Source organism: Mobula hypostoma, chromosome 6, assembly GCF_963921235.1.
Source record: "Mobula hypostoma chromosome 6, sMobHyp1.1, whole genome shotgun sequence".
In the NCBI taxonomy this organism is placed as follows: Eukaryota; Metazoa; Chordata; class Chondrichthyes; order Myliobatiformes; family Myliobatidae; genus Mobula; species Mobula hypostoma.
Window position 1 is genome coordinate 147,733,958 of NC_086102.1, and position 26,734 is coordinate 147,760,691.

The 26,734-nt window shown below is 41.1% G+C and overlaps 1 protein-coding gene across 6 annotated transcripts in view; it reads left to right on the plus strand.

Annotated features, from left to right (window-relative positions):
* hecw2b (HECT, C2 and WW domain containing E3 ubiquitin protein ligase 2b) overlaps positions 1 to 24,764 on the plus strand; it is a 377,012-nt gene extending 352,248 nt beyond the window's left edge. For all 6 annotated transcript variants that reach the window (XM_063051950.1, XM_063051951.1, XM_063051952.1 and 3 more), the window contains one exon: positions 22,501 to 24,764. In XM_063051950.1, coding sequence (XP_062908020.1) covers positions 22,501 to 22,612 — 112 coding nt within the window. In that variant the 3' untranslated portion in view covers positions 22,613 to 24,764. The remainder of the gene's footprint in view (positions 1 to 22,500) is intronic.
* The last annotated feature ends 1,970 nt before the right edge of the window (positions 24,765 to 26,734 follow it).

Here is a 26,734-nt window from a genome sequence, read left to right on the forward strand (position 1 = left end):
AGGTCAAAAGGAGTAGACAGTTTAAATGTTTTTGGTATGAACTAGATGGGTCGACGGGCCTGTTTCTGCGTTGTACTTCTCTATGACTCTAAACCAATGCAACCAATTCTCATAATTGAACATTTTTATCATTCTTGCAAAACTGTGCATTCCATGCTCTAAAAGAGCATTTCATCTTTGATTGATTAGTGCCAAGAACTTGAATGTAGTACTTTGTGGAGTCTAACCAGAGCTTTGCACAAGAGCTTTGGAGCATAACTTTTTTTCTCTGCAGTGAATGATACCCAAGTTGTTTTTTTTTTAAACTGGGTCCACCAGTTTTACATATATGAATCCCTACATACTTATCATTTAAGAAATGTAATCTGTCTTGTTTTAAGGAGGCAAAATACTGCTACAGTAGAACAGTTGTCTCACTGCGCTGGCAATCTGGATTGATTCTGACCTCTCGGTATGGAATTTGCATGTTCTCTATGTGATCATATAGGTTTCCCCCAGGTGCTTTGTGGTATAGATGTATTTTAGTAAAACTGCTGATAAGGTTCCCTATGGTAGGCTCATTCAGAATGTCAGGAGGTATCGAATCCAGGGAAACTTTGCTGTGTAGATACAGAATTGGCTTACCCATAGAAAACAGAGGGTGGTAGTAGATGGATTGTATTCTACCGGTAGACCGTTGACCAATGGTGTTCCATGGGAATCTGTTCTGGGGCTCCCGCTCTTTGTAACTTCTATAAATAAGTTTGATGTGAAAGTGGAAGGGTAGATTAGTAAGTTTGTAGATGGCGCAAAGGTTTATGGAGATGTAGATAGTTTGGATGGTTGACAGAGCATTGACAGGATGCAGAAGTGGCAGATGGAGATCAATCCAGAAAAGTGTTGTGGATGATGTTTAAATCCAAGGTTCTTTTAGAAGTCAGGAACAAGGCGTGAAGCTTGTTGCTTCACAAATTTTTTATTATGAGTTGATAGAACAAAGAGAACAGAAACAGAACACTGATAGGGTTAGGGTCTTATTACATGAAGAACGGAGGATCTAAAGATGGTTCCTAGCTTAAAACTGCTACTTCTGTACCCCAAAGATAAGCAAATTCCATAGATAATAATCCAAATAGAGAATACTTTTTTAATACTATGGTAAAATTGACCAATGAGAAAATACCTGCCACTTAATGAAGAAAAGAAAGAAGATTCAGAATTATACTCTTTATACCCTCGAGAGGCATATTAAACTGTTACGTAGATAAAGGCTACTGAAAATACAAGCAGATAATTGATTATTAAACTGCATTGAAAATGACAATTAAAATTAAACAGTCAAATTCAACAATCTCCCCTTTGATCTAAATCACACGTTTAGAATTATTACTTCTGAAAATTCAGGGGCAGAAAACCTGTGGTATCTACATAACATAAAATTATCAAAAACTACAAAGGTTATGAAATATCAAAAAGTATGTATTCTTCAAAGTATTCATAAGATTATGTCATGGTTAGGCATATCCTTTTGGCAAGTAAAAAAGATGTAAATTTTGAAAAGGCATATGAATAATGTGACTCCTAATATTGAGAAATTCCAGCTTCCAAGACTTGAATGAATCCAATCAAAGAAAACCTATCCATCAGGGTTGATGTATTTTAGCAGCTTGTTGACGAATATGTTCAGCCAAATTAGTTATGTCTTCAAACTTGTCAGGTATGTAAATGTAACACTCCTTGCCTATAACTGCATATGTTCCCTCCCTTACCTGAGAGAAGATCTAATACCATAGAAGAACCGTGATGACTATTTTTGTTGCCTTCAGCAGTGTCATTACTTACTCTTTCTAAGGCTGCAGCAACGTTTCTCATCTCTATTATATTCTTTGCAGCACCATAAAACGGGGATAAAATTTTTGCAAAATTACCTTCTGAAATGTTTCTTGGACTTTTAGACTAGGGATGTAAAGGTAAAGTGTGTGTATGTCTCACAGCAAGAAAAACGACCTAAATAACAAGATCTTAACCAATTACTTGGAAGAGAGGTGCGGGCTCCATTTCTGCACATAAAGTACGTATTGTTCCATGAACTTGGACCACTTCGTCTGACTTGATAGAAATTTGTTGAATTGTAATATTATTGTGATCATCAGTGAAAATTCCAGAGTCATTACTCCATTTAGGACAATGTAGAGTGTAATAGTAGGGAAAATTGGTAGAAGTGTGACAATAACAAATAACATTAGAATTAGAATTAGAGTTAGATGCTGCCTAGCCTGCTGCGTTCACCAGCATTTTTTTGTGTGTGTTGCTTGAAATTCCAGCATTGGCAGATTTCCTCGTGTTAACATTGGGATAAATTTCATTTTCTCCAGTATTTGTCAACTTGCTTCGCTTGAAGTCTTCTAACTGGTTGGTGATTTGCTCACTGTAACCCAGCAACATGGGCACTGTGACAGAGGTTACTGGCGCATTAACCACAACAGTTATTGTCCTCATCGGATACCACTTTAGCTCGCTTGCAGTGACTGTCCAGTATCCACTTACTTTTACCTTCCGCTTTCACTGCTGAGTTTGTAATTAACAGCACTTGATAAGGACCTTCCCATCGAGTTCCCAATGGTTCATTATGTGGTTTCTTAATCAAGAGCTACTCGCCAGGAATCAGGGTGTGTCCTCCTCCTCCTGTGTCTTCCCAAGTGGCAGAAACCTGTTGAGAAACAAACTGTACAGCTTGGGTTAATTTCACACAATAGTTAACCAAACTGTCTGCCATAATTTGTACATCAGCTTCCCTGAGATTGAGGACTACTGGCAGTGAGATAGGATGTCCTGTTACCACCTCAAATGGAATTAGTTTTCTTGTTCGGGGTTGTTCTGATGCTACATAAGACCATAGGAAGAGTCGTAGCCCATGGTGTGCCTTCCTCAATGTACTTAGACAATTGTTGTTTGATGATTTTATTCATTTGTTCAACTTGTCTATATGGCTCCAGGTGATGTGGACAATGAAATAACCTTTCAATATTCATCAGTTGACATAATTCCTGGCGAACACTTCCATTGAAATGTGTTCCTTGGTCTGAGTCGATGTGACATGGCAATCCCCATCCAGGAATGTAGTCCTCAATCAGACTTTTCCTCTGTGTATGGCAATGGCTTTCCTTGTTGGAATAGCTTCCACCTATCTTGAAAACTTGTCCACTATTTACAGTATGTCTGAGTATCCTTGAAACTTTGGTAAAGAAATGTAGTTCACTTGTGAATGTAAAAATGGACCAGGTGGGGCAGGAGCACTTAATTGTGGTAGCTGTTCTGTTGCTCCGGGATTCGTTTACTGGCATGCCAGGCATCTTTCAAACGTTTGTTGAACTGGTACTCGGAACGTTGGATTCCACCACCATTGGGAAAACCTTTCAGTCATCTTTTGCACTCCAATGCGTCCTGTGGGATGTGCCAGATAAGGAAGCAGCTTAGTTGGACTACTAGTCTATGACTAGTGTCATATCTCCATACTCCATCACTGTTTAACTTCCCACCATTCTGCGTCCAGAGCACTTTTTCTGTGGAGAGCATTGAATTTGCATTTCTCGGATATCTTGTATGTTCATCTGTGATACAGAGTTGAACTTCATTTCCATAATTCCAGTTGTTCACTGCAAATGTTCTTGGTATTTCATTTACTCCTTCCCATGCTGCCTTTTTTTTACAATTTCATCTGCAAATGCATTTGCATGGTTTTCCATTGTAATCGTTTTGGAGTAATCTTTACATTTTAATACAGAAACCACTGACAAGCAATTGTATAACATCTATAAGTTCTTGTACCCAATTCTTGATTGGGGTTCCTACAGCTATAAGAAATTCTCTTTGTCTCCATAAGTTTCCAAAATCATGACTAACTCCAAAAGCATTAATAATCAGTGTAGATATTAGCTGATCTTCCTTCTGCTAACTTACGGGCTTCAATCAAAGCTTTCAATTCTGCCTGTTGTACAAAGGTACAAAAGCCATGCTTCCTGATGACAGCATTTCAATATCCAAAAGAACTATTCTAATTCCTTTCTCAATCTTAGAGGAGCTATCAACGTGTAGAATCAGATCTTTCGCAGAGTGGTAACCAACAGGACACTGGTGATCTCCATGTTCTTGAGTTAAGATACTCATTAACATAAGAGTAAATGACCTGCCTGTGTCAGGGATTCCTAATGCAGATGCAGTACACAATGTCACCTTTAAAGTTTGAAATGCTTTCAGTTGTTCTTCATTAGGAGTCATTGGATCATCTGACCACTTGATGTCCTTCAGCAGGTTGTTGAGTGGTTGAGCAATAGTTGATGGATCTGCCACTAGCTTGGTAATACATTGATTAATAATGGTTTTATCTTCAGTCCTGTGTGTCTTCATTCCCTTGGTCTTTAATGGAGCAAGCTTTCATTCTCACTTGAGTTACTGTAGAGTCCATGTCATGTCCATTCTGTAATTCCTCAGAGTTCAGATGGTGTTACTACCTTGGAGGCTGTAATTCTCCAGTGTTTGGATTGTGATGCTGTATAGGGAGACTGTTCGATGTGAGCTCTAATTCTTTGGACAGACCTTCAGAACTAGCTGTTTCCCAGGGCAGAGCACTAGCCATAGCGTCACTAGCAGGACTGTCCTCTTGAAGTCACAACTGTGCTTTTTGATTTTGTTTTAGTTCACTTTGTAACTCATACATCAATTGAAATACTATGTTCTTTTGCTCATTCAGTTATTTTAAAGATTTGTTCTTTAGACTTTTTACTGTCTTTATCATGCTGTTTTTGTAGTTTATTGCAAGTTCCACATTTCTTTCGATTAGTAAAAGACTTTACTCATCCATATGTGGCCGGTTTACACAACAATATAATTAATAAAAACGCTGGAGATGGGAGCTAAATCAACAGGGTTCTTTACTAACTCAAACACGAACTGAACACACATATACACAGGCAACACACATAAAAGTTGCTGGTGAACGCAGCAGACCAGGCAGCATCTCTAGGAAGAGGTACAGTTGACGTTTCGGGCCGAGACCCTTCGTCAGGACTAACTGAAGGAAGAGCTAGTAAGAGATTTGAAAGTGGGAGGGGGAGATCCAAAATGAAGGAAGGGTCTCAGCCCAAAACGTCGACTGTACCTCTTCCTAGAGATGCTGTCTGGCCTGCTGCGTTCACCAGCAACTTTGATGTGTGTTGCTTGAATTTCCAGCATCTGCAGAATTCCTCGTGTTTGCTTTTTTAAAAACACATATATACAGATCCATACGCGCCTAATAGTGCATGCTCAATACGATGTATTAGTACAACAAAGTAGTCCTATATTATACAGTAGGTTATATGGTACACTCCTCCCCTTTTATTTTAATAGTGTATCAACTTTTTTTTTACTGGGGGCACTACGTTAAACAAATATATGTACCCTTAACATACAACATTTACCAATTGTTTACTTAATAATGTAATAATATCAAATTATAATAGTTATATAATAATAATTATATTAATTATAACTCAAGTCTCTGGGGGGATCTTCTCTGCCTCTCCGGGTAATGTCTGCCCTGAAACGTTTGCTTTGGGGAAGTAGTGTCCACAGGTGCATCAGGTGGGTCCTCAGCACTGATCTCAGGCTTATCTGTAGGCGAGGCTGATGCGGTCACAGCAGGAGTGTTTGCTTCTCTGTCCGGGGAGTCCGGATAAGGTGTTGTTGTGGTTTTCACCTGAGCATTCAGGATTTGATCCACATGATGTGCTTCTATGTCATGGGAGTTCGGGCAAGGTGTTGTTGAGATTTTCACCTGAACATCCAGGATTTGGTCCACATGACATCTTCATACGTTCTCTCCCACCTGTACTCTATACCTCAGTCGTCCGTCTATGGTGGAAATTGTACCCGGCTGCCACTTTTCAGTCCAGTAATCACGTGCAAGAACTGACTGTCCCACACTGAAGCTCCGTGTTAACTTAGCATTCAAGTGTTTGAACTGTCTGTTCTCCACATCACACTGTACATCTGGTTTGAGGAGATCTATGCAGGACCTCAGGTTCCTGTTCAGAAACATCATCGCTGGAATCTGATTAGTGGTTGCATGTACTGCATTACAATAGACAAGGAGGAAGTTGACTATCTTGAGTTGCAGTGGTCGATTTTCGCTGTCCATTGCCTTGATGGCTTTCTTGAATGTCTGTACAAATCTTTCTGCCAAGCCATTTGTGTATGGATGATAAAGAGCAGACGTAAAGTGCTTGATTCCATTGTTCTTCATAAAATTTTGGAATTCTTCAGAGACAATTTGTTGTCCATTGTCTGTGCATATTTGTTCTGGTATGCCATTCCTGGCGAACATGGTCCTCAGAACTGTAATGGTCTTTTCTGACGTGGTTAACTTTATTTTGATGACCTCTGGCCATTTGGAATGTGCATCGATGGCGATTAAAAAAAATAAGAGTCCATGAATGGTCCAGCAAAGTCGATGTGCACTCATTGCCATGGTGATGAGGGCCACACCCATGGATGGAGGGGGGCTTGTAGTGTGTGTTCTGGATCTTTTGACATCCAGAGCAGTTCTTGGTCAAGTTCTCAATCTGTTTATGGATTCCTGGCCACCACACATAGGCACGGGCAAGACTTTTCATCTTCACAGTACCCAGGTGCCCCTCGTGCAGTTCCTCCAGCACTCTGGTGCATAGCTTGGGAGGAATCACAACTCGTGAGCCACACAATAGTGTTCCTCGACACACTGACAACTGCTCCTTCCTCGCTGAGAAGGCTGGAACCAGTGTGTTACCCCGCGCTGGCCATCCCTTTATCGTGATGTCATACACTTTTGACAACGTAGGGTCATTGCGTGTTTCCCTTTCAATAAGGCTGTTTGTTACTGGTAATTGTTCAACTATTGTTGTGTGAAAGACCTCTGCTGAATCCATTTGCATAGTTACCTTGGAAGTGGGCAGTGGTAAACGTGACAAACCACCTGCGTTGCAGTGTTGCTTGGTCCCCTTGTGTTCAATGTCATACCCGTGCCCTCCTAAGAAAAGGGACCATCGCTGCGGCCTTTGTGCTGTCATCACTGGAATGCCTGTCCTTGGGTTGAAGATTGACTCGAGAGGCTGATGGTCAGTCAACAGAGTAAACTTTTGGCCATCCGGGTAGTGACTGAATTTCTTGACTCCCCACACGAGGCTTAGGGCCTCCCTGTCAATCTGTGCCTATTTGCGTTCAGCTTAAGTTAGCGTTCTTGAGGCAAAGGTTATTGGTCTTTCGGAGCCATCTGGAAACTTGTGCGATAACACAGCTCCTATCCCATGGGGCGAGGCATCACAAGCTAGTCGGATAGGTAAGGAGGGGTCAAAGTGCGCGAGTGTCCCTTAGAACATAGAATAGTACAGCACAGTACAGGCCCTTCAGCCCACAATGTTGTGCTGACCCTCAAACCCTGCCTCCCATATAACCCCCCACCTTAAATTCCTCCATATACTTGTCTAGTAGTCTCTTAAATTTCACTGGTGTATCTGCCTCCACCACTGACTCAGGCAGTGCATTCCACGCACGAACCACTCTCTGAGTAAAAAACCTTCCTCTAATATCCCCTCTGAACTTCCCATCCCTTACCTTAAAGCCATGTCCTCTTGTATTGAGCAGTGGTGCCCTGGGGAAGAGGCGCTGGCTATCCACTCTATCTATTCCTCTTATTATCTTGTACACCTCTATCACTCTCCTCTCATCCTCCTTCTCTCCAAAGAGTAAAGCCCTAGCTCCCTTAATCTCTGATCATAATGCATACTCTCTAAACCAGGCAGCATCCTGGTAAATCTCCTCTGTACCCTTTCCAATGTTTCCACATCCTTCCTATAGTGAGGCAACCAGAACTGGACACAGTACTCCAAGTGTGGCCTAACCAGAATTTTATAGAGCTGCATCATTACATCACGAATCTTAAACTCTATCCCTCGACTTATGAAAGCTAACACCCCATAAGCTTTCTTAACTACCTTATCCACCCGTGAGGCAACTTTCAGGGATCTGTGGACATGTACCCCCAGATCCCTCTGCTCCTCCACACTACTAAGTATCCTGTCATTTACTTTGTACTCTGCCTTGGAGTTTGTCCTTCCAAAGTGTACCACCTCACACTTCTCCAGGTTGAACTCCATCTGCCACTTCCCAGCCCACTTCTGCATCCAATCAATGTTGCTCTGCAATCTTCGACAATCCTCTAAACTATCTACAACACCACCAACCTTTGTGTCGTCTGCAAACTTGCCAACCCACCCTTCTACCCCCACATCCAGGTCATTAATAAAAATCACGAAAAGTAGAGGTCCCAGAACAGATCCTTCTGAAGTTATGAGTCTTTTAGTTTCTTCAAACACTTTCTCACAGCTCTCAGTCCACTTCCGTTGTGTCCCTGTCTGTAATAATGCATTTAGTGGGTGTAGGACTGTAGATAGGTTAGGCAAGAACTTGTGGTAATAGTTCACTAGACCAAGATATCTTCTCAGCTGAGACACATTTTCAGGTGGTGGTGCCGTAAGCACCACTTCTATCTTGTGTTGAGACATGTGTAAGCCATCCTTGTTGATCACATGCCCACAGTATGAAATTTTCTTTTTGAAAAACTCACATTTCTGTCAATTAGCTCTGAGCCCATATTCTCGTAACCTGGTGAGCACTTGTTTTCGGTTAGAAAGATCTTTGTTGTCATCCTTGCCGGTGACAATGATGTCATCCAGGTAACACTGAGTCCCTGGAATCCCCTGCAGAACCTGGTCCATTGCCCTTTGCCGGATTGCAGGCGCTGATGCTATCCCAAACACCAACCTGTTGTACTGGTAAAGTCCTTTGTGTGTATTTATTGTCAGGTATTTCTTGGATGCTTCCTCAATTTCCATTTGGAGGTAAGCCTGGGTCAAATCAATTTTGGTGAAATGTTCCCCTCTTGACAGGGAAGCAAATATGTCCTCAATACGGGGTAGGGGATACTGTACTGTGCGGAAAACTGGGTTGACAGTCACTTTAAGTCGCCATATATGCGCACCTTGCTTGGTTTTCCTGGTTTTGTGCTGGAGGTTTTCTTCATCACTGGAACAATGGGTGTGGCCCATTCACTCCAATCCACCTTTGACAGGACCCCAGTCTGCTCCAGATTTTTCAGCTCTGCCTCTACTGTTGGATGGATTGCATATGGCCCTGGTCTGGCTTTGTAAACTTTTGGACCTGCATTTTCCTCAATCTCAATCTTTGCCTTCATGCCCTGAGGTGTTCCTATTCCTTTCATGAACACTTCTTCAGAGTCAGCAAGTATTTGTAATAGTCTCTCAAATGTAGCCTTGCTGCCCGCTTTTGCTGACACATCTAGTGCCTTGATGGTGTGCCAATCCAACTGAATTTTCCTGAGCCATTCACGTCCCAGCAATGGTGGTCCTCTATTTTTCAGTACATAGAGGTTCAGCTGCTGTGTTTTGTCTCCGTAAGTCACTGTCACATTAATTTTACCTTTGGGAAGCACTTTCCGTCCTGTGTAAATCTTTAGCAGTAGTGTAGTTTGTTTCAGAGGTATGTGAGAAAACGGTCGATTGTAGTCGTGTACGGAGATTACTGTTAAAGCTGGGCCTGTATCCAACTCCATTTTCAGTCTCACGCCTGCCACTTGTGGAGCGATCCATATTACTCTTCGATTATCTGTGTCTTTCACGCTGTGAAGTTGCAGACAAGGCAATTCTCTTTTGTCTGAGTAGTTTTCATCAGCATTGTTTTCTTTCATTTTGTGCACATTGTTGTATTTTTCTTTCTGGGGTTTCTTGTTTCTCTACATCTGATACCGCAGTGATGGCAGCCTGTTCAACCTGAGGTGACTACAGTCCCACAGCAAGACATTGGAGTAACTCATCCGAGAGTTACTCTTCGCCGACAGTGCTGCCCTTGTTGCCCACACAGAGACAGCCCTGCAGCGTATAACATCCTGCTTTGCAGAGGCTGCTGAGCTCTTCGGACTGGAGGTCAGCTTGAAGACAGAAGCTCTCCATCAGCCCGCACCTCAGGAAGATTACCACTCTCCCTGCATCACCAACAGTGAGGTAGAGCTGAAGACAGTCCACCAGTTCAGCTACCTGGGGTGCACCAACTCGTCTCATGCCAAGATCAACAAAGAGATTGACAACAGACTGGCAAAGGCAAACAACGCATTCGGCAGGCTGTACGAAACAGTCTGGAACAATAAGCATTTGAAGAAAGGCACAAAGATCAGTGTGTACAGAGCCGTTGTAGTGACCACCCTCCTGTACGGCTCCGAGTCGTGGGTCATCTACCGCCACCATCTATGACTTCTTGAGCGTTTCCACCAGCGTACCTTCGCACCATCCTCAACATCCACTGGAGTGACTTTGTCACCAACATTGAAGTTCTCAAACGGGCAGAGGTCACCAGCAGTGAGGCCATGCTGTTGAAGACACAGCTGCACTGGGCAGGGCACATCTCCAGGATAGAGCATCATCGCCTGCCCGAGACTGTGTTGTATGGTGAACTCTCCACTGGCCACTATGACAGAGGGGCACCAAAGAAGGGGTACAGGGACTCTCTGAAGAAATCCCTTGATGCTTGTCACATTGACCATCGCCAGTGGTCTAATCTAGCCTGTGATCACGAGGCCTGGCGACACACCGCTCGCCAGTCTATCTCCTCCTTTGAGAACGCACGCAGGGCTGGCATTGAGGACAAACAGAGAAGGAGGAAGAACCATGACACGGCAGCACCAAACCCAGAACAGAATTTCCCTTGCAGCCGCTGTGGCCGGACCTGCCTGTCCCGTACTGGCCTTGTCAGCCACCAGTGAGCCTGCAGCAGACGTGGGCAGCCCCCTTCCTAAATCTTCGTTCGTGAAGCCAAGCCATGAACTGTACCTTGTCTTTTTTCTGCTGTTTACTAGCTTTGCTTACTCTGCCAATGTGGCCCTGTTTGCCACAGTTTCTGCATTCTTTATCTTTAAACCAACCATCATCAGGGTCATGTAACCTGTTCCCACAACGGTGACATTTCTTTCCTTCAATTCTGTTCAGTCATTTTACTTGTGGCATATTCCATAGATTTTTGTTGTATCTTGGAAGCACCTCGTGCGGCTGTTTCTAATGATATTGAGATGTTTAACACTTTCTCAAATGTAAGGTCTTTTTCATACAGGAGCTTCTTCTGTGTGGTTTCACAGTGCATGCCACACACTAACCTGTCCCTCAATGCATCTGATAGACCAGCTCCAAATTGACAATGTTCTGATAATTTGCGCAATTCTGCACAATATTCAGAAATGCTTTCATTTTTGCTCTGATTCCGTTTATGGAAATTAAATCTTTTAGCAATGACCAGCGGTTTGGGGTTTAAATGCTGTTGGAGAGTGTCTACTATTTGCTTGAACGTTTTGTCAGCTGGCTTTTCTGGGGTTAACAGGCTCTGTAGCAGGCTGTATGTTTTTGCCCCATTACACTAAGGCTACGTCCACACTAGACCGGGTAATTTTGAAAATGCCAGTTTTGCATAAAAACGATAGGCGTCCACACCAGGCGTTTTTAAAATACCTTCGTCCGCATTAAAACAGGTATTTGGGTGAATTTCCTCCTACTGGGCAAGCGCAGGACACATCTACAGAAAACAAGCGAAGAGGAAACGATATACTTGGTGCGCGTTTGTCCAGTTACAGACTAGAAAAACTGAAAAGTAAATTGCCAAATGACGGACAGCTGTTAGCTCTCACGCAGGAGGACTTAAAACTGAATAAACAAATACTGGAGCATATGGAGGCAACTGACAGTATGACCCAGCTGAAGACAAACATTGAAAAACTGACTAACTCTGTTGCAGAGGGATTTGCAATGATGAGGAATATGATGGCTCCCCCCAGTACCTTTCACCGCCACAATACCAGCCTGACAGCCACTACAATAGCTACACATACGGACACACAGACCCCCGGGTGGCCCCACCAACATCTTCCCCACTCCCACAGAGGGGTCACCCTGGAAACATTTCCTACAGCCATAGTCTCGTCACCGATGAAAGGGACAACAGGTTTTTTAAAACCTCCGGTTACCCCATACACACTACAACACCCAACCAGTGTTTTCAGATTTAAACACTCTAGAAAGCGTTTTAGAAAAGTTTCGTTTTTGGGGGAGGAAAACACTGTTTCAGTGTGGACTGAGGGTCAAAATGAAGAGAAAAAGCTTCGGTTACGGATTTATCTGGTCTAGTGTAGACCGGGTTTATCCAGTGTTTTCTTCTTTCTTTATCAATCTTTTTATTAATTTTAAAAAAGTACATATATACAAACAAGAGGAGGATTATCTCAGATATCTGTATCAATAACAATACATATAAAAGGTAACGTAAACATTATCAAGATCATATATAGTATTAATCAATAGTATATAATGAAAAATAAGATAATCAATTCTCCTCTTATCATTTCATAAAAAGAAAAAAAATAAAGAAACTTTTATAATTTTTATATATATATATATGAAAAAAATCATTATTCTCTATAAACAAAAACAAAAAATAATAAAAAAAAAGAAAAAAAAGGGCACTGGGCAGCCCATATTGAGAGTAAAAGCAAGAAAAAAGGGAAACTTTCTGATCAAATCCAAAGTTTCAAGAAAGTAACTGGAAGAGCAATAAATCAAACCATATGAAAATATTGAATAAAAGGTCGCCAGGTTTCTTCAAATTTAAAGGATGTATCAAATGTCCAACTTCTTAATTTCTCTAAACTTAGACAGGACATAATGGAGGAAAGCCAGTAAAAAACAGTAGGTGGATTAGAATCCTTACATTTAAGCAAAGTGGGTCTCCTAGCCAATAAAGTTGTAAAACAGGAACATGGTTGAGCGGAAACAGGAACATATCCTGCTTCCGGTAGAATGATCCCAAGAATTGCTGTAAATAAATTCGGTTGTAGATCCAAATTCAAGACTTTTGATAAAGTTTTAAAGACATCTTTTCAAAAATTATCTATCTTGATACAAGACCAAAACATATGAGTTAAAGTAGCCACCTCAATATTATATCTGTCACAAATAGGATTAATATTGGGAAAAATACGGGCTAATTTATCCTTTAACATATGTGCCCAATGTACTACCTTGAACTGTATCAAGGAATGACGGGCACAAATAGATGAGGTATTTACCAAATGAAAAATTTTATCCCATTGATCGTCTGAAAGTGACTCTTGAAATTCCAATTCCCACGCATCTTTAATTTTATCGTTAGATACCTTTTGCAAATTCAATAACCATTTATAAATTATAGCTATCAGTCATTTTGAAATGGTTTAATCTGAAAAAGGGTATCTATCATATTGGGTGGATAAGCAGAGGGAAAATTTGGAAGTAAACTACGTAAAAAATTCCTAATTTGTAAATATCTAAAAAAGTGTGCATTAGATAAGTCATATTTGTCCACTAACTGAGTGAAAGACATTAAACAATCCCCCATAAACAAATCTAAAAAAGTTATTATTCCTTTGGTTTTCCAAGTTAAGAAGGTTTGATCAGAAATTGATGGTTTAAAAAAATAAAGATGGATCTTACCAGAAAGAACAAAGTTATAAAACTCAAAAAAATCTACGAAACTGAAACCAAATTCTTAATGTATGTTTAATAATGGGATTGAGGTCTTGACTACCAATCTTAGAAAGCAAAAAAGGAAGAGAAGCTTCCAGTAAAGAGGCCAAAGAATACCCCTTCACCGAGTCTTTCTCCAAATCCACCCATAAAGGACAGTCATGTATGTCTGAATAATGAATCCAAAATGAAATTTATCGAATATTAATTGCCCAGTAATACATTCTAAAATTCGGCAAAGCCATACCACCATGCTTTTTTAATTTCTGCAATAGAGGTTTACTTAATCTAGGATTTTTATTATTCCAAATATAAGATAAAATTTCAGAGTCTATTCTATCAAAAAAACCGTTTAGGAACAACGGAAGGGATTGTTTGAAATACATATAAGAACTTCGGCAGCACTATCATTTTAATAGCATTAATTCGACCAATTAAAGATAATGTCATAGCAGACCATTTAGAAAGGCTTCCTTTTCTTCATTAACATCGTTAGCATCACAATATAACTTTATTCTTTCAATATAAGTTGCCCAGTCTTCAATGCCACTATCAAATGCTGTAATGGTTCCAATTAACACCATCCTTGTTATGTTAATTTATCCTTGTCATGTAAATTCAGCCTCAGTCCCTTGTTAATTTAGCCCTGGTCCCTTGCTTTCTTTTTGACTCACGTGACTTTTCTTGTTGGCGTCGCAAGCATACTCTGGCTCGATACGTGTGTCACTCCTTTTTTAAAATCTCCCTTCTGGGGCAGGCAGCCCCTCAGCCCCTGAGGTCAGCATCGGCTGTGGTCTCGGCTGGACGTGTTGCGGCTCCGACCGTGTCTCCCGCTCCTTGGCTCGTACCTTGCTCTCTTCTTCTGAGTATCGTTATCACTTATAACATGGTGTTCCGATATGATGTAGGTTCATTAACCTCATCGCCAATTTGTTGTGTATGTGGCCGGTTTACACTACAATATCATTAATAAAAACGCTGGAGACGGGAGCTAAATCGACAGGATTCTTTACTAACTAAAACCGAACTGAACACACATATATACAAATCCGTATATATTAAAAGCAGGACCTCGAGGGTGGTAATCTCAGGATTGCTACCTGTGCTACGAGCCACTGAGGGTAGGAATAGGATGCTCTGGAGGATGAACAAATGGCTGAGGAACTGGTGTAGGGGGCAGGGTTTCAGATTTCAGGATCATTGGGACCTCTTCTGGGGCAGGTGGGACCTGTACAAGAGAGACGGGTTACACTTGAATTACACGGGGACCAATATCCTTTCAGGGAGGTTTGTTAGTGCTATTGGGGAGGCTTTAAACTAGATTTGCAGGGGGATGGGAACCAGAGTGCCAGAGCTGACAGTGTGGCTGGGGTGAAAATAAATGATGTTAAAAGTTCAAGCAAATCCGCTAATAGAAAGGTTGTGAGTGGTGGTAAAAATCTTCTGAGGTGTATATATTTCAACGCTAGGAGTATTGCGGGGAAGGCGGATGAGTTGAGGGCGTGGATTGACACTTGGAATTATGACGTTATAGCAATTAGTGAAACTTGGCTACAGGAGGGGCAGGACTGGCAGCTTAATATTCCAGGGTTCCGATGTTTCAGATGTGATCGAGGCAGAGGAATGAAAGGTGGGGGAGTAGCATTGCTTATTAGGGAAAATATTACAGCAGTGCTCAGGCAGGACAGATTAGAGGGCTTGTCTACTGAGTCCTTATGGGTGGAGCTGAGAAACAGGAAAGGTATGGCCACATTAGTGGGATTGTATTACAGACCACCCAATAGTCAACAAGAATTGGAAGAGCAAATCTGCAGCGAGATAGCAGGCAACTGCAGGAAACATAAAGTTGTGGTGGTAGGGGATTTTAATTTTCCATATATTGATTGGGACTCCCATACTGTTAGGGGTCTAGATGGTTTAGAGTTTGTAGAATGTGTTCAGGAAATTTTTCTAAATCAATATATAGAGGGACCAACTAGAGGGGATGCAATATTGGATCTCCTGTTAGGAAACAAGTTAGGACAAGTGACAGAAGTCTGTATAGGGGAGCACTTTGGTTCCAGTGATCATAACACCATTAATTTCAACTTGATCATGGACAAGGATAGATCTGGTCCTAGGGTTGAGGTTCTGAACTGGAAGAAGGCCAAATTTGAAGAAATGAGAAAGGATCTCTAAAGCGTGGATTGGGACAGGTTGTTCTCTGGCAAAGATGTGATCGGTAGGTGGGAAGCCTTCAAAGGAGAAATTTTGAGAGTGCAGAATTTGTATGTTCCTGTCAGGATTAAAGGCAAAGTGAATAGGAATAAGGAACCTTGGTTCTCAAGGGATATTGCAACTCTGATAAAGAAGAAGAGGGAGTTGTATGACATGTATAGGAAGCAGGGAGTAAATAAGGTGCTTGAGGAATATAAGAAGTGCAAGAAAATACTTAAGAAGCAAATCAGGAGGGCTAAAAGAAGACATGAGGTTGCCTTGGCAGTCAAAGTGAAGGATAATCCAAGGAGCTTTTACAGGTATATTAATAGCAAAAGGATTGTATGGGATAAAATTGGTCTTCTTGAGGATCAGAGTGGTTGGCTATGTGCGGAACCAAAGGAAATGGGGGAGATCTTAAATAGGTTTTTTGCGTCTGTATATACTAAGGAAACTGGCATGAAGTCTATAGAATTAAGGGAAACAAGTAGTGAGATCATGGAAACTGTACAGATTGAAAAGGAGGAGGTGCTTGCTGTCTTGAGGAAAATTAAAGTGGATAAATCCCCGGGACCTGACAGGGTGTTCCCTCGGACCTTGAAGGAGACTAGTGTGTCGAAATTGCAGGGGCCCTGGCAGAAATATTTAAAATGTCACTGTCTCGAGTGGCTCATGTTGTTCCATTGTTTAAAAAAGGATCGAAAAGTAATCCGGGAAATTATAGGCCGGTAAGTTTAACGTCGGTAGTAGGTAAATTATTGGAGGGAGTACTAAGAGACAGAATCTACAAGCATTTGGATAGACAGGGACTTATTAGGGAGAGTCAACATGGCTTTGTGCGTGGCAGGTCATGTTTGACCAATCTATTGGAGTTTTTCGAGGAGGTTACCAGGAAAGTGGATGAAGGGAAGGCAGTGGATATTGTCTACATGGACTTCAGTAAGGTCTTTGACAAGGTCCCACATGGGAGGTTAATTAGGAAAATTCAGTCGCTAGATATACATGGAGAGGTGGTAAATTGGAATAGACATTGGCTCAATGGAAGAAGCCAAAGAGTGGTAGTAGAGAATTGCTTCTCTGAGTGGAGGCCTGTGACTAGTGGTGTGCCACAGGGATCAGTACTGGGTCCATTGTTATTTGTCATCTATATCAATGATCTGGATGATAATGTGGTAAATTGGATCAGCAAATTTGCTGATGATACAAAGATTGGAGGTGTAGTAGACAGCGAAGAAGGTTTTCAGAGCCTGCAGAGGGACTTGGACCAGCTGGAAAAATGGGCTGAAAAATGGCAGATGGAGTTTAATACAGACAAGTGTGAGGTACTGCATGTTGGAAGGACAAACCAAGGTAGAATATACAGGGTTAATGGTAAGGCACTGAGGAGTGCAGTAGAACAGAGGGATCTGGGAATACAGATACAAAATTCCCTAAAAGTGGCGTCACAGGTAGATAGGGTCGTAAAGAGAGCTTTTGGTACATTGGCCTTTATTAATCAAAGTATTGAGTATAAGAGCTGGAATGTTATGATGAGGTTGTATAAGGCATTGGTGAGGCTGAATCTGGAGTATTGTGTTCAGTTTTGGTCACCAAATTACAGGAATGATATAAATAAGGTTGAAAGAGTGCTGAGAAGGTTTACAAGGATGTTGCCGGGACTCGAGAAACTCAGTTACAGAGAAAGGTTGAATAGGTTAGGACTTTATTCCCTGGAGCGTAGAAGAATGAGGGGAGATTTGATAGAGGTATATAAAATTATGATGGGTATAGATAGAGTGAATGCAAGCAGGCTTTTTCCACTGAGGCAAGGGGAGAAGAAAACCAGAGGACATGGGTTAAGGGTGAGGGGGGGAAAGTTTAAAGGGAACATTAGGGGGGGCTTCTTCACACAGAGAGTGGTGGGAGTATGGAATGAGCTGCCAGATGAGGTGGTAAATGCAGGTTCTTTTTTAACATTTAAGGATAAATTGGACAGATACATGGATGGGAGATGTATAGAGGGATCTGGTCCGTGTGCAGGTCAGTGGGACTAGGCAGAAAATGGTTCGGCACAGCCAAGAAGGGCCAAAAGGCCTGTTTCTGTGCTGTAGTTTCTATGGTTTCTATGGTTTTACTATGGTACGTGCCTAATAGCGCGTGCTCAATACAATGTATTAGTACAACATAAAGTAGTCCTATATTATACAGTAGGTTATATGGTACACTTTCAATCACTCACACACTCAATTAAACTGACCATGCGGTCTTATCTCTAAATAAGTAGCAGCTATTTTCTTGAACGATACTTGCTAACCAGAAGCCATGGATGACCGCGGAGGTGCATGCACTGCTGAGGACCTGTGACTCCGCCTTTAGAGCAGGCGACAAGGCAGCCCTAACAACGGCGAAGTCCAAACTGTCCCAGGCCATCAGAGGGGCAAAGCGTGCACATGCCCAGTGAATCCACAGCCACTTCCAGGACAGTGGCGACACGTGGTGCATGTGGAAGGGCATTCAGGACAACACCAACTACAAGACAACACCACCTGCCTGTGCTGGTGATGCCTCCCTCCCAGATGCATTGAACAACTTCTACGCTCGTTTCAAGGCGGAAAATGACATGGCGGTGAGGAAGACCACCCCTCCTCCAAATGACCAGGTGCTGTGTCTTACCGTAGCCGATGTGAGGAGAACCCTGTGCAGGGTCAACCCACAGAAGGCTGCTGGACCAGACAATATTCCTGGCAGAGTGCTTAGAGGATGTGCAGACCAGCTAGCTGAGACTCTCACTGACATCTTCAACATCTCCCTGAGCAGCGCTGTCGTTCCTACGTGCTTCAAGGCCGCCACCATTGTCCCCGTGCCGAAGAAGTCTTCAGTGTTCTGCCTCAATGACTACCGTCCCGTCGCACTCACATCCATCACCATGAAGTGTTTCGAGAGGCTCATCATGAGGCATATCAAGACCCTGCTGCCCCCCTCACTGGATCCCCTGCAGTTCACGTATCGTCCCAACCGTTCAACAGACGACGCCGTTGCCATCACCCTCCACCTGGCCCTCACCCACCTGGACAAAAAAGACATGTACGTTCGTATGCTGTTCATAGCTCAGCATTCAACACAATCATTCCTCAGAAACTGATTGGAAAGCTGAGCCTACTGGGCGTGAACACCTCCCTCTGCAACTGGATCCTAGACTTCCTGACTGGGAGATCTCTGTCAGTCCGGATCAGAAGTAGCATCTCCAACACCATCACACTGAGCACGGGGCCCCCCCAGGGCTGTGTGCTCAGCCCACTGCTGTTCACTCTGCTGACCCACGACTGTGCTGCAACACACAGCTCGAACCACATCATCAAGCTCGCCGATGACATGACTGTGGTGGGTCTCATCAGCAAGAACGATGAGTCAGCATACAGAGAGGAGTGCAGTGGCTAATAGACTGGTGCAGAGCCAACAACCTGTCTCTGAATGTAAACAAAACAAAAGAGATGGTTGTTGACTTCAAGAGAGCACAGAGCGACCACTCTCCGCTGAACATCGACGACTCCTCTGTAGAGATCGTTAAGAGCACCAAATTTCTTGGTGTTTACCTGGTGGAGAATCTCACCTGGTCCCTAAACACCAGCTCCATAGCAAAGAAAGCCCAGCAGCGTCTCTACTTTCTGCGAAGGCTGAGAAAAGTCCATCTCCCACCCCCCATCCTCACCACATTCTACAGAGGTTGTATTGAGAGCATCTGAGCAGCTGCATCACTGCCTGGTTCGGGAATTGCACCGTCTCAGATCGCAGGACTCTGCAGCAGATAGTGAGGTCAGCTGAGAAGATCATTGGGGTCTCTCTTCCTGCCATTACAGACATTTACACCACACGCTGCATCCGTAAAGCAAACAGCATTATGAAGAACCCCACGCACCCCTCATATAAACTCTCCTCCCTCCTGCCATCTGGAAAAAGGCACCGAAGCATTTGGGCTCTCATGACCAGACTATGTAACAGTTTCTTCCCCCAAGCCATCGGACTCCTCAATATCCAGAGCCTGGACTGACACCAAACTACTGCCCTCTACTGTGTCTATTGTCTTGTTTATTATTTATTGTGATGCCTGCACTGTTTTGTGCACTTTATGCAGTCCTGGGTAGGTCTGTAGTCTAGTGTAGTTTTTGTGTTGTTTTTACGTAGTTCAGTGTAGTTCATGCAGCACCATGGTCCTGAAAAATGTTATCTTGTTTTTACTGTGTACTGTACCAGCAGTTATGGTCGAAATGACAATAAAAAGTCACTTGATTTGGCTTGACTTGCTTGCTTGTTCTTGTGTTGATATTTTCATCCAGAATTTTTAATTAATTTTATCCAACTGAGTTGTTTCATTCAGTTAAGAGTTCTTAGTAAGTTTCATAAGTCTGTAATTCATACGTACCTTTATCACTTTAACCAACATCTCAAAATATTAATAGATTGTAACCCAATAGCAAATAGATTGTGACACACAGATTACAACCAAATGGATTGTTCAGCCACTATTTACAACAAGTACCAAAATAGATTGTAACCAGCAACACACACAAAGTACTGGAGGAACTCAGCAGGCCAGGCAGCATCTATGGAAAAAGTACAGTTGACGTTTTGGACCAAGACCCTTTGGCAGGACTTGGCCCAAAACATTGACTGTACACTTTTCCATAGATGCCGCCTGCCCTGCTGAGTTCCTCCAGCATTTTGTGTGTGTTGTTCGGATATCCTGCATCTGCAGATTTTCTCTTGTTTGTCATGGTCATAGTCATATTTTATTGATCCGGGGGGAAATTGGTTTTTGTTACAGTTGCCCCATAAATAATAAATAGTAATAAAACCATAAATAGTTAAATAGTAATATGTAAATTATGCCAGGAAGTAAGTCCAGGACCAGCCTATTGGCTCAGGGTGTCTGACCCTCCAAGGGAGGAGTTGTAAAGTTTGATGGCCACAGGCAGGAATGACTTCCTATGACGCTCTGTGTTGCATCTCGGTGGAATGAGTCTCTGGCTGAATGTACTCCTATGCCCACCCAGTACATTATGTAGTGGATGGGAGACATTGTCCAAGATGGCATGCAACTTGGACAGCATCCTCTTTTCAGACACCACATCTATGTGAATAGATTGTAACTGAATAGGTTAGGACCAAATTGATTGCAACTAATATGTCCACATAGAGGGGGAGACCTACACTCCATCTGGCAGAAAAAGCAGGATCTCCCATTGGCCACCCATTTTAATTCCACGCCATTCCATTCCAATATGTCTATCCATGGCCTCCTCCACTGTTGTGAAGAGGCCACACTCAGGTTGAAAGAACAATACTTTATATTCTGCCTAGGTAGCCTCCAACCTACTGACATCAACCTCGATTTCTTGAACTTCTGGTAAATGCCCCCCCTTCACCAATCCCCATCCCCTTTTCCCTCTCTCACCTTATCTCCTTGCCTGCCCATCGCCTCCCTCTGGTGCTCCTCCCCTCTTTTCTTTCTTCCATGGCCTTTGGTCCTCTCCTATTAGACTTACCATTTCCCCAGCCCTCTTTTACCAATAAGCTTCACCCTTCACCCTCCTGGCTTCACCTATCACCTTGTGCTTCTTCCTCCCGTTTCGCCCCCACCTTCTTACTCCAACTCATCTTTTTTTTCTCCAGGCCTGCTGAAGGGTCTTGGCCAGAAACGTTGACTGTACTCTTTTCCATAGATGCTGCTTGGCCTGATGAGTTCCTCCAGCATTTTGTGTGTGTTACAATATTTACATAGCTGTTTCTCTTTTGAATAGCAATATAAGAGTCCTCAATCCTGACTTCCATGTGATATTTCAAGCCAGATCTTCTTTTCTGAACTTTTCTCTCAGACAGCAGAAGATCAGAAGCTCTTACTCTTCTTGTTGCGCATGAAAAATCCCTCTTCTTGTCTTTGTGTAACACATTTTAAACTCTGGAATATCCTGCTGTTGATTACGCCAACATAGTTAGATTCTGGTGTTTAAATCCAAGGTTCTTTGAGAAGTCGAGAGCAAGGCAAAAAGCTTATTGCTCCACAATCGTTTTATCAAGAGTTGATAGAGCAAAGAGAACAGAAAAAAACAGTGACAGTCGTTTTACTACAGGAAGAAGAGAAAATCTAAAGATAGTGCCTAGCATTAAGCAGCTACTTTTATATCAAAAAGATAAGAAAATTCCATAGATAACAATAATCCAATTAGAACATACTTACTTAAAACTGTGGTAAAATTGACCAATGAGAAAATACTAGCCACTTAATGAAAGAACAAAGAAGCTTCAGAATTATAATTTGTATAAGCATTAGAGGCACATTAAACTGTTATGTATATAAAGGCTACTTAAAATACAAACAAATAATTGATACCAGATAAGTTTGAGTATTACACCTGCTGTTATACTTTAAATGATAAAGCCCTTTGGGTCAATCTGAAGTCACAGGATGGATCTATGTAAATAGTCTTTGATTCCTGTTAAAAAAAAATTTTCTTTAATACTTGAACATTTAGTGGCTTAGTTTATCTAGATTTCACATTCGTTCCAAGGGGAGATTAGTACTTACAATAACAGAATCAGATTATGTTAACCAGATAAAATTATTCCCTTTAACCTTGTTTGCAGAGATGCTGTTATCATAGGACTTGCTATTGTTTTAATTAGCATTGTTGGACAGTAATTTATATTTGTTTTGCAGGGCTCATACCTGTTTCAATCGGTTAGATCTCCCTCCATACCCATCCTTCTCAATGTTGTACGAAAAGATGTTGACAGCTGTGGAAGAGACGAGCACTTTTGGACTGGAGTAACAAGATGTTTTGAAATATAAGCACACTTCCTTGACTTCTCTCACGGACCTCCTTGAAATGAAGGAAGTGATTGAATTTGCAGACTCACTTTAGATTTGGATTAACAAAGAATTGATTTTAGCTTTACTAGACCTAGTGAAGAGAGAGCCTACGTTATAGAAGATGAAGATTATTGAATCCAGATAATTATGGTACACATTCTCCTGAATTATTGTGTCTTTTCTGAAAAGTAAAGGGATGAAACTCTTACATACAGTATCTTACTACTACTACTGCTGTTGAGTATAAAGTGACTATTTTTTGTGAAGAAAAGCACTTAAATGACAAAGACTTCTATAGAAGTGAGTCAATGCTTCTCTGAATAACTGATAATCCTTTGAAAGTGAATGATTTTTTATGCGATTTATTTCAATCTCTGTTTTGAAGTGGTTTGTTTTTTTTAAACTGCGATATGCCTATACCATCCAAATAAAACAATGTACTTGTTAATAAAATACTTGTCTTCATATAACTGTTATTGCATGGTATACAATTGAAAAATATGGAAAATACAATTCTAGCTCCATTGTCAGTCTGGCATACTAAACCCATCATTTATGAAATTTAGTTTTATTTAATCTTTTAATAGATTCTGTACAAGTGTTGTATGATCTTTTAATTATCAAAACTGGACATCAGGGAGATGTCTGGCAGTACACACTGTCTGCTTATTCTAATCAAAGTTGTTTAGTTGAACTGCTCCAGGGAATTTGGAAAACCTGATTTTTTTTTATTTATACATAAAAGTTTTCAAAAACAAGATTTAAAAAAAAATAATTGCACTGGACATACCAAAGTAAGAAAGAATAAATTATTCTGTTCACATAAGTTGGGTGCATGGTAATAATATGCAGAATTATCAAAGCAAATTTTCAGATATCTTATTGTATTGTGAGGACTGTATACACAAACGTATTAGCTTTCAAAAACATCTTCTCCCTTCCAACGTAAAATAATTTCACAGTAGTAGATCAGGAATCTGTTCTATGTAAAATAACAACATTTTATAAATGGAATTCAAGCTACTATAAAACAGAGTATTTAAAAGTATATAAGTGAGGATAGTTTGTTTTACATGAAGAGACTTACGTATTATATGGTACGCCATTAACAATGAACTTGCATGATTACTTAATTATAGACCTCAAGTGAAACTTTACTGATGCAAAAATACTCTGTTTTCTGGTACTTAATGTGTACGTAAAACTTCCACGTCTTTGTCATTATTAGTATCTGGAAATAATGCATGCAATTAACGTGCTGCATCAGATCAACAGTGCTCAAGTTGATTCAAAAATAAATTATTTAACCTTCAGCAGCTCAGTCTATATGCATTATACTGATGTGAGGAAGAATTGGTTTCAGCCTAAAAGAATATAAAAAAATTGTTTTAAAATTTACATTGTCGCATTGTGTGAAAACAAACTTGACTAAATTCAATTCCTGCTGTCTTTGGATCTGAAATTTGGATCCCTGAATTGATATTGCTCCATATTATTGCACATAGTATTGCAATGGACCATTAGTAGCAATGGTGAAGCAGTTCAAATTTTAATTTCAGTGATGCATCTTTTAAGAATTCCTTGCCAATATATAAAACTCAGTAATTGTTTTTCTTATCCACTAAGCTATTCACTGACACTGGTGGAGACAATGGGGGTGGTGCTGAAATATTACATAATAAAATCATTAAAAGACTTCGTGGAAACCATTTTTTCAAGAAAGTACCGCATTTCACTCTGGACACAGCATTAGGACTGACATTTCTGGTACTCATTCACCAGTTTTATATGGTGTCGAATATTATATTTTGTTTGTTATTTCAGTTCCTATGTGCTATAGTCATATACAACCAATGGAAATAATGTCAGTCACATTTTCAAGATCACAAATCTCACATTTTAAATCAGTTTATTGGAATTATGCAGAAATTTGTACACAGTTGCTCTTTGAATATACTGAAAATACTTACTGTTGTCAACTATGATTTAATGAAAATGTTTTTAATGTACCAAAATATGAATTACTTTGCTTTATTTTCATAATGTATATATATTTTATTTGAAACCATGCTGTCTCATTTAAGATTAATTGAAAATAAAAATTCCTAGAAACACCAATGAATGGAAGGTTGTCTTTACTACAAGCTAGAATCGTTACATTAAGTATCAGTTTCTAGCTACATTCTCATCAATTTATATTATGATTATCCACTGATAATTTTTATCCAAACACAAACTTATAGAATATGCTTTCATTCATTTACCCTGATAGTTTTTATAATGCAGGACGATACGGTAGGTGGGTGAGGTTCCAGAAGACAAGAGGATGACTGGTGTGCTTTTCTCAAAGGGCTAAAAGGACAAGACAGGGAACCCTCGGGCTAGTGAAGTTAACATCAGTGGTTAGAAATTCTGAAAGGCTTTTGGAAAGGTAAGAATTGATAAGAGATGGTCAGCATAGAATTGTGTGCAAGAATTGTTTCATGAATTTGATTGTTTTATTGAAGAAAAGACCGAGTAGATTGCCAACTGCAAGGAAGTAGATGTTCCATCCATGGACTTTAGCAAGACCTTTGATGAGACCACTCTGATTGGTTAGATCACATTGGATCAATGATGACCTCTTCAATTGTATGCTTGGAGGCATAGCATGGTAGTAGAATATTATTTTTCTGGTTGGAAGCTTATGACCAGTGGTATGCATCTGGGTCTATGCTGGATCCTTTCCCATCCAAACTATTAATATGAAATGACAATCTATGTGGCAATGATTGGTCATTTGCAAATGACATCAAAATTGATAGTATATTGGACAGTGAGGAAGGCTGTCCAAGGTTACAATGGATCAACTTGAAAAAAGTGCAATGAAATGACAGATGAAATTTAACTCGCACTTATGCAAGTGTGCAAGTAGCAGGATATGCAGTGAATGGCAGAGTCCTGGACCGTGTAGTAAAATAGAGGCCTAGGGGTACAAGGGTATAGTTCCCTGAATGTGGTAACACAATTAGACAGGATGGTAAAGAAGTCATATGGCCTACTTGTTTTCATTGATCAGAGCATTGAGTATAATGGTCACTATGCCCTTAAGGGGTCCTTTACCTTAAGCTCCCTAATCAAATCTGGGTCATTACATAACACCCAATCCAGACTTGCTGTTCTCCTAGTAGTGGGTCAAACCACAAACTGCTCTAAAAGGCCATATCATAGGATTCTACAAATTTCCTCTCTTGCAACGCTGCACCAACCTGAGTTTCCTAATCTAGTTACATATTAAAGTCCCCAATGATTATCGCAACATTGCCCTTTTTAAATGACTTTTCTATCTCCTGTTGTAATTTGCAGCCCACATTCTGGATAATGTTTGGACCATGGAGTGCATATTATCAGATGTTCAGTAACATAGATTGATAATAGGTACTTTAAACCATAAGATATAGGAACAGAATTAGGTTATTTGGCCTATCAAGTCTGTTCTGCCATTTCATCATGGCCGATCCAATTTTCCTCTCAGACCCAATCTCCTGCCTTCTCCCCATATCCCTTCATGCCCTGGCAAATCAAGAATCTATCCATCTCTGCCTTAAATATACATAAAAAAACATTGACTCCATGGCTGCTTGTGGCAAAGAATGCCACAGATTCATCACTCTCTGGCTGAGGAAATTTCTCCTCATCTCTGTTCTAAAAGGACACCTCTCTATTCTGAGGCTATGTCTTCTGGTCTTAGACTCTCCCACCATAGGAAATATCCTCTCCACATCCACTTTCTCCATTCGATAGGTTTCAACAAGATCACCCTTCATTCTTCTGAGTTCCAGTGAATGCAGGCCCAGAGTCATCAAATGTTCTTCATATTGCAAGCCTAGAATCATTTTCATGAACCTCCTTTGAACCCACTCCAGTTTCAGCACAACCTTCCTAAGAGAAGGGGCCCAAAACTGCTCACAATACTCCAAGTGAGGCCTCATTGGTGCTTTATAAAGTCTCAATGTTACATCCTTGCTTTTATAGTCTAGTTCTCTTGAAATGAATGGTAACATCACATTTGCTTTCCTCACCACAGACTCAATTTGCAAAT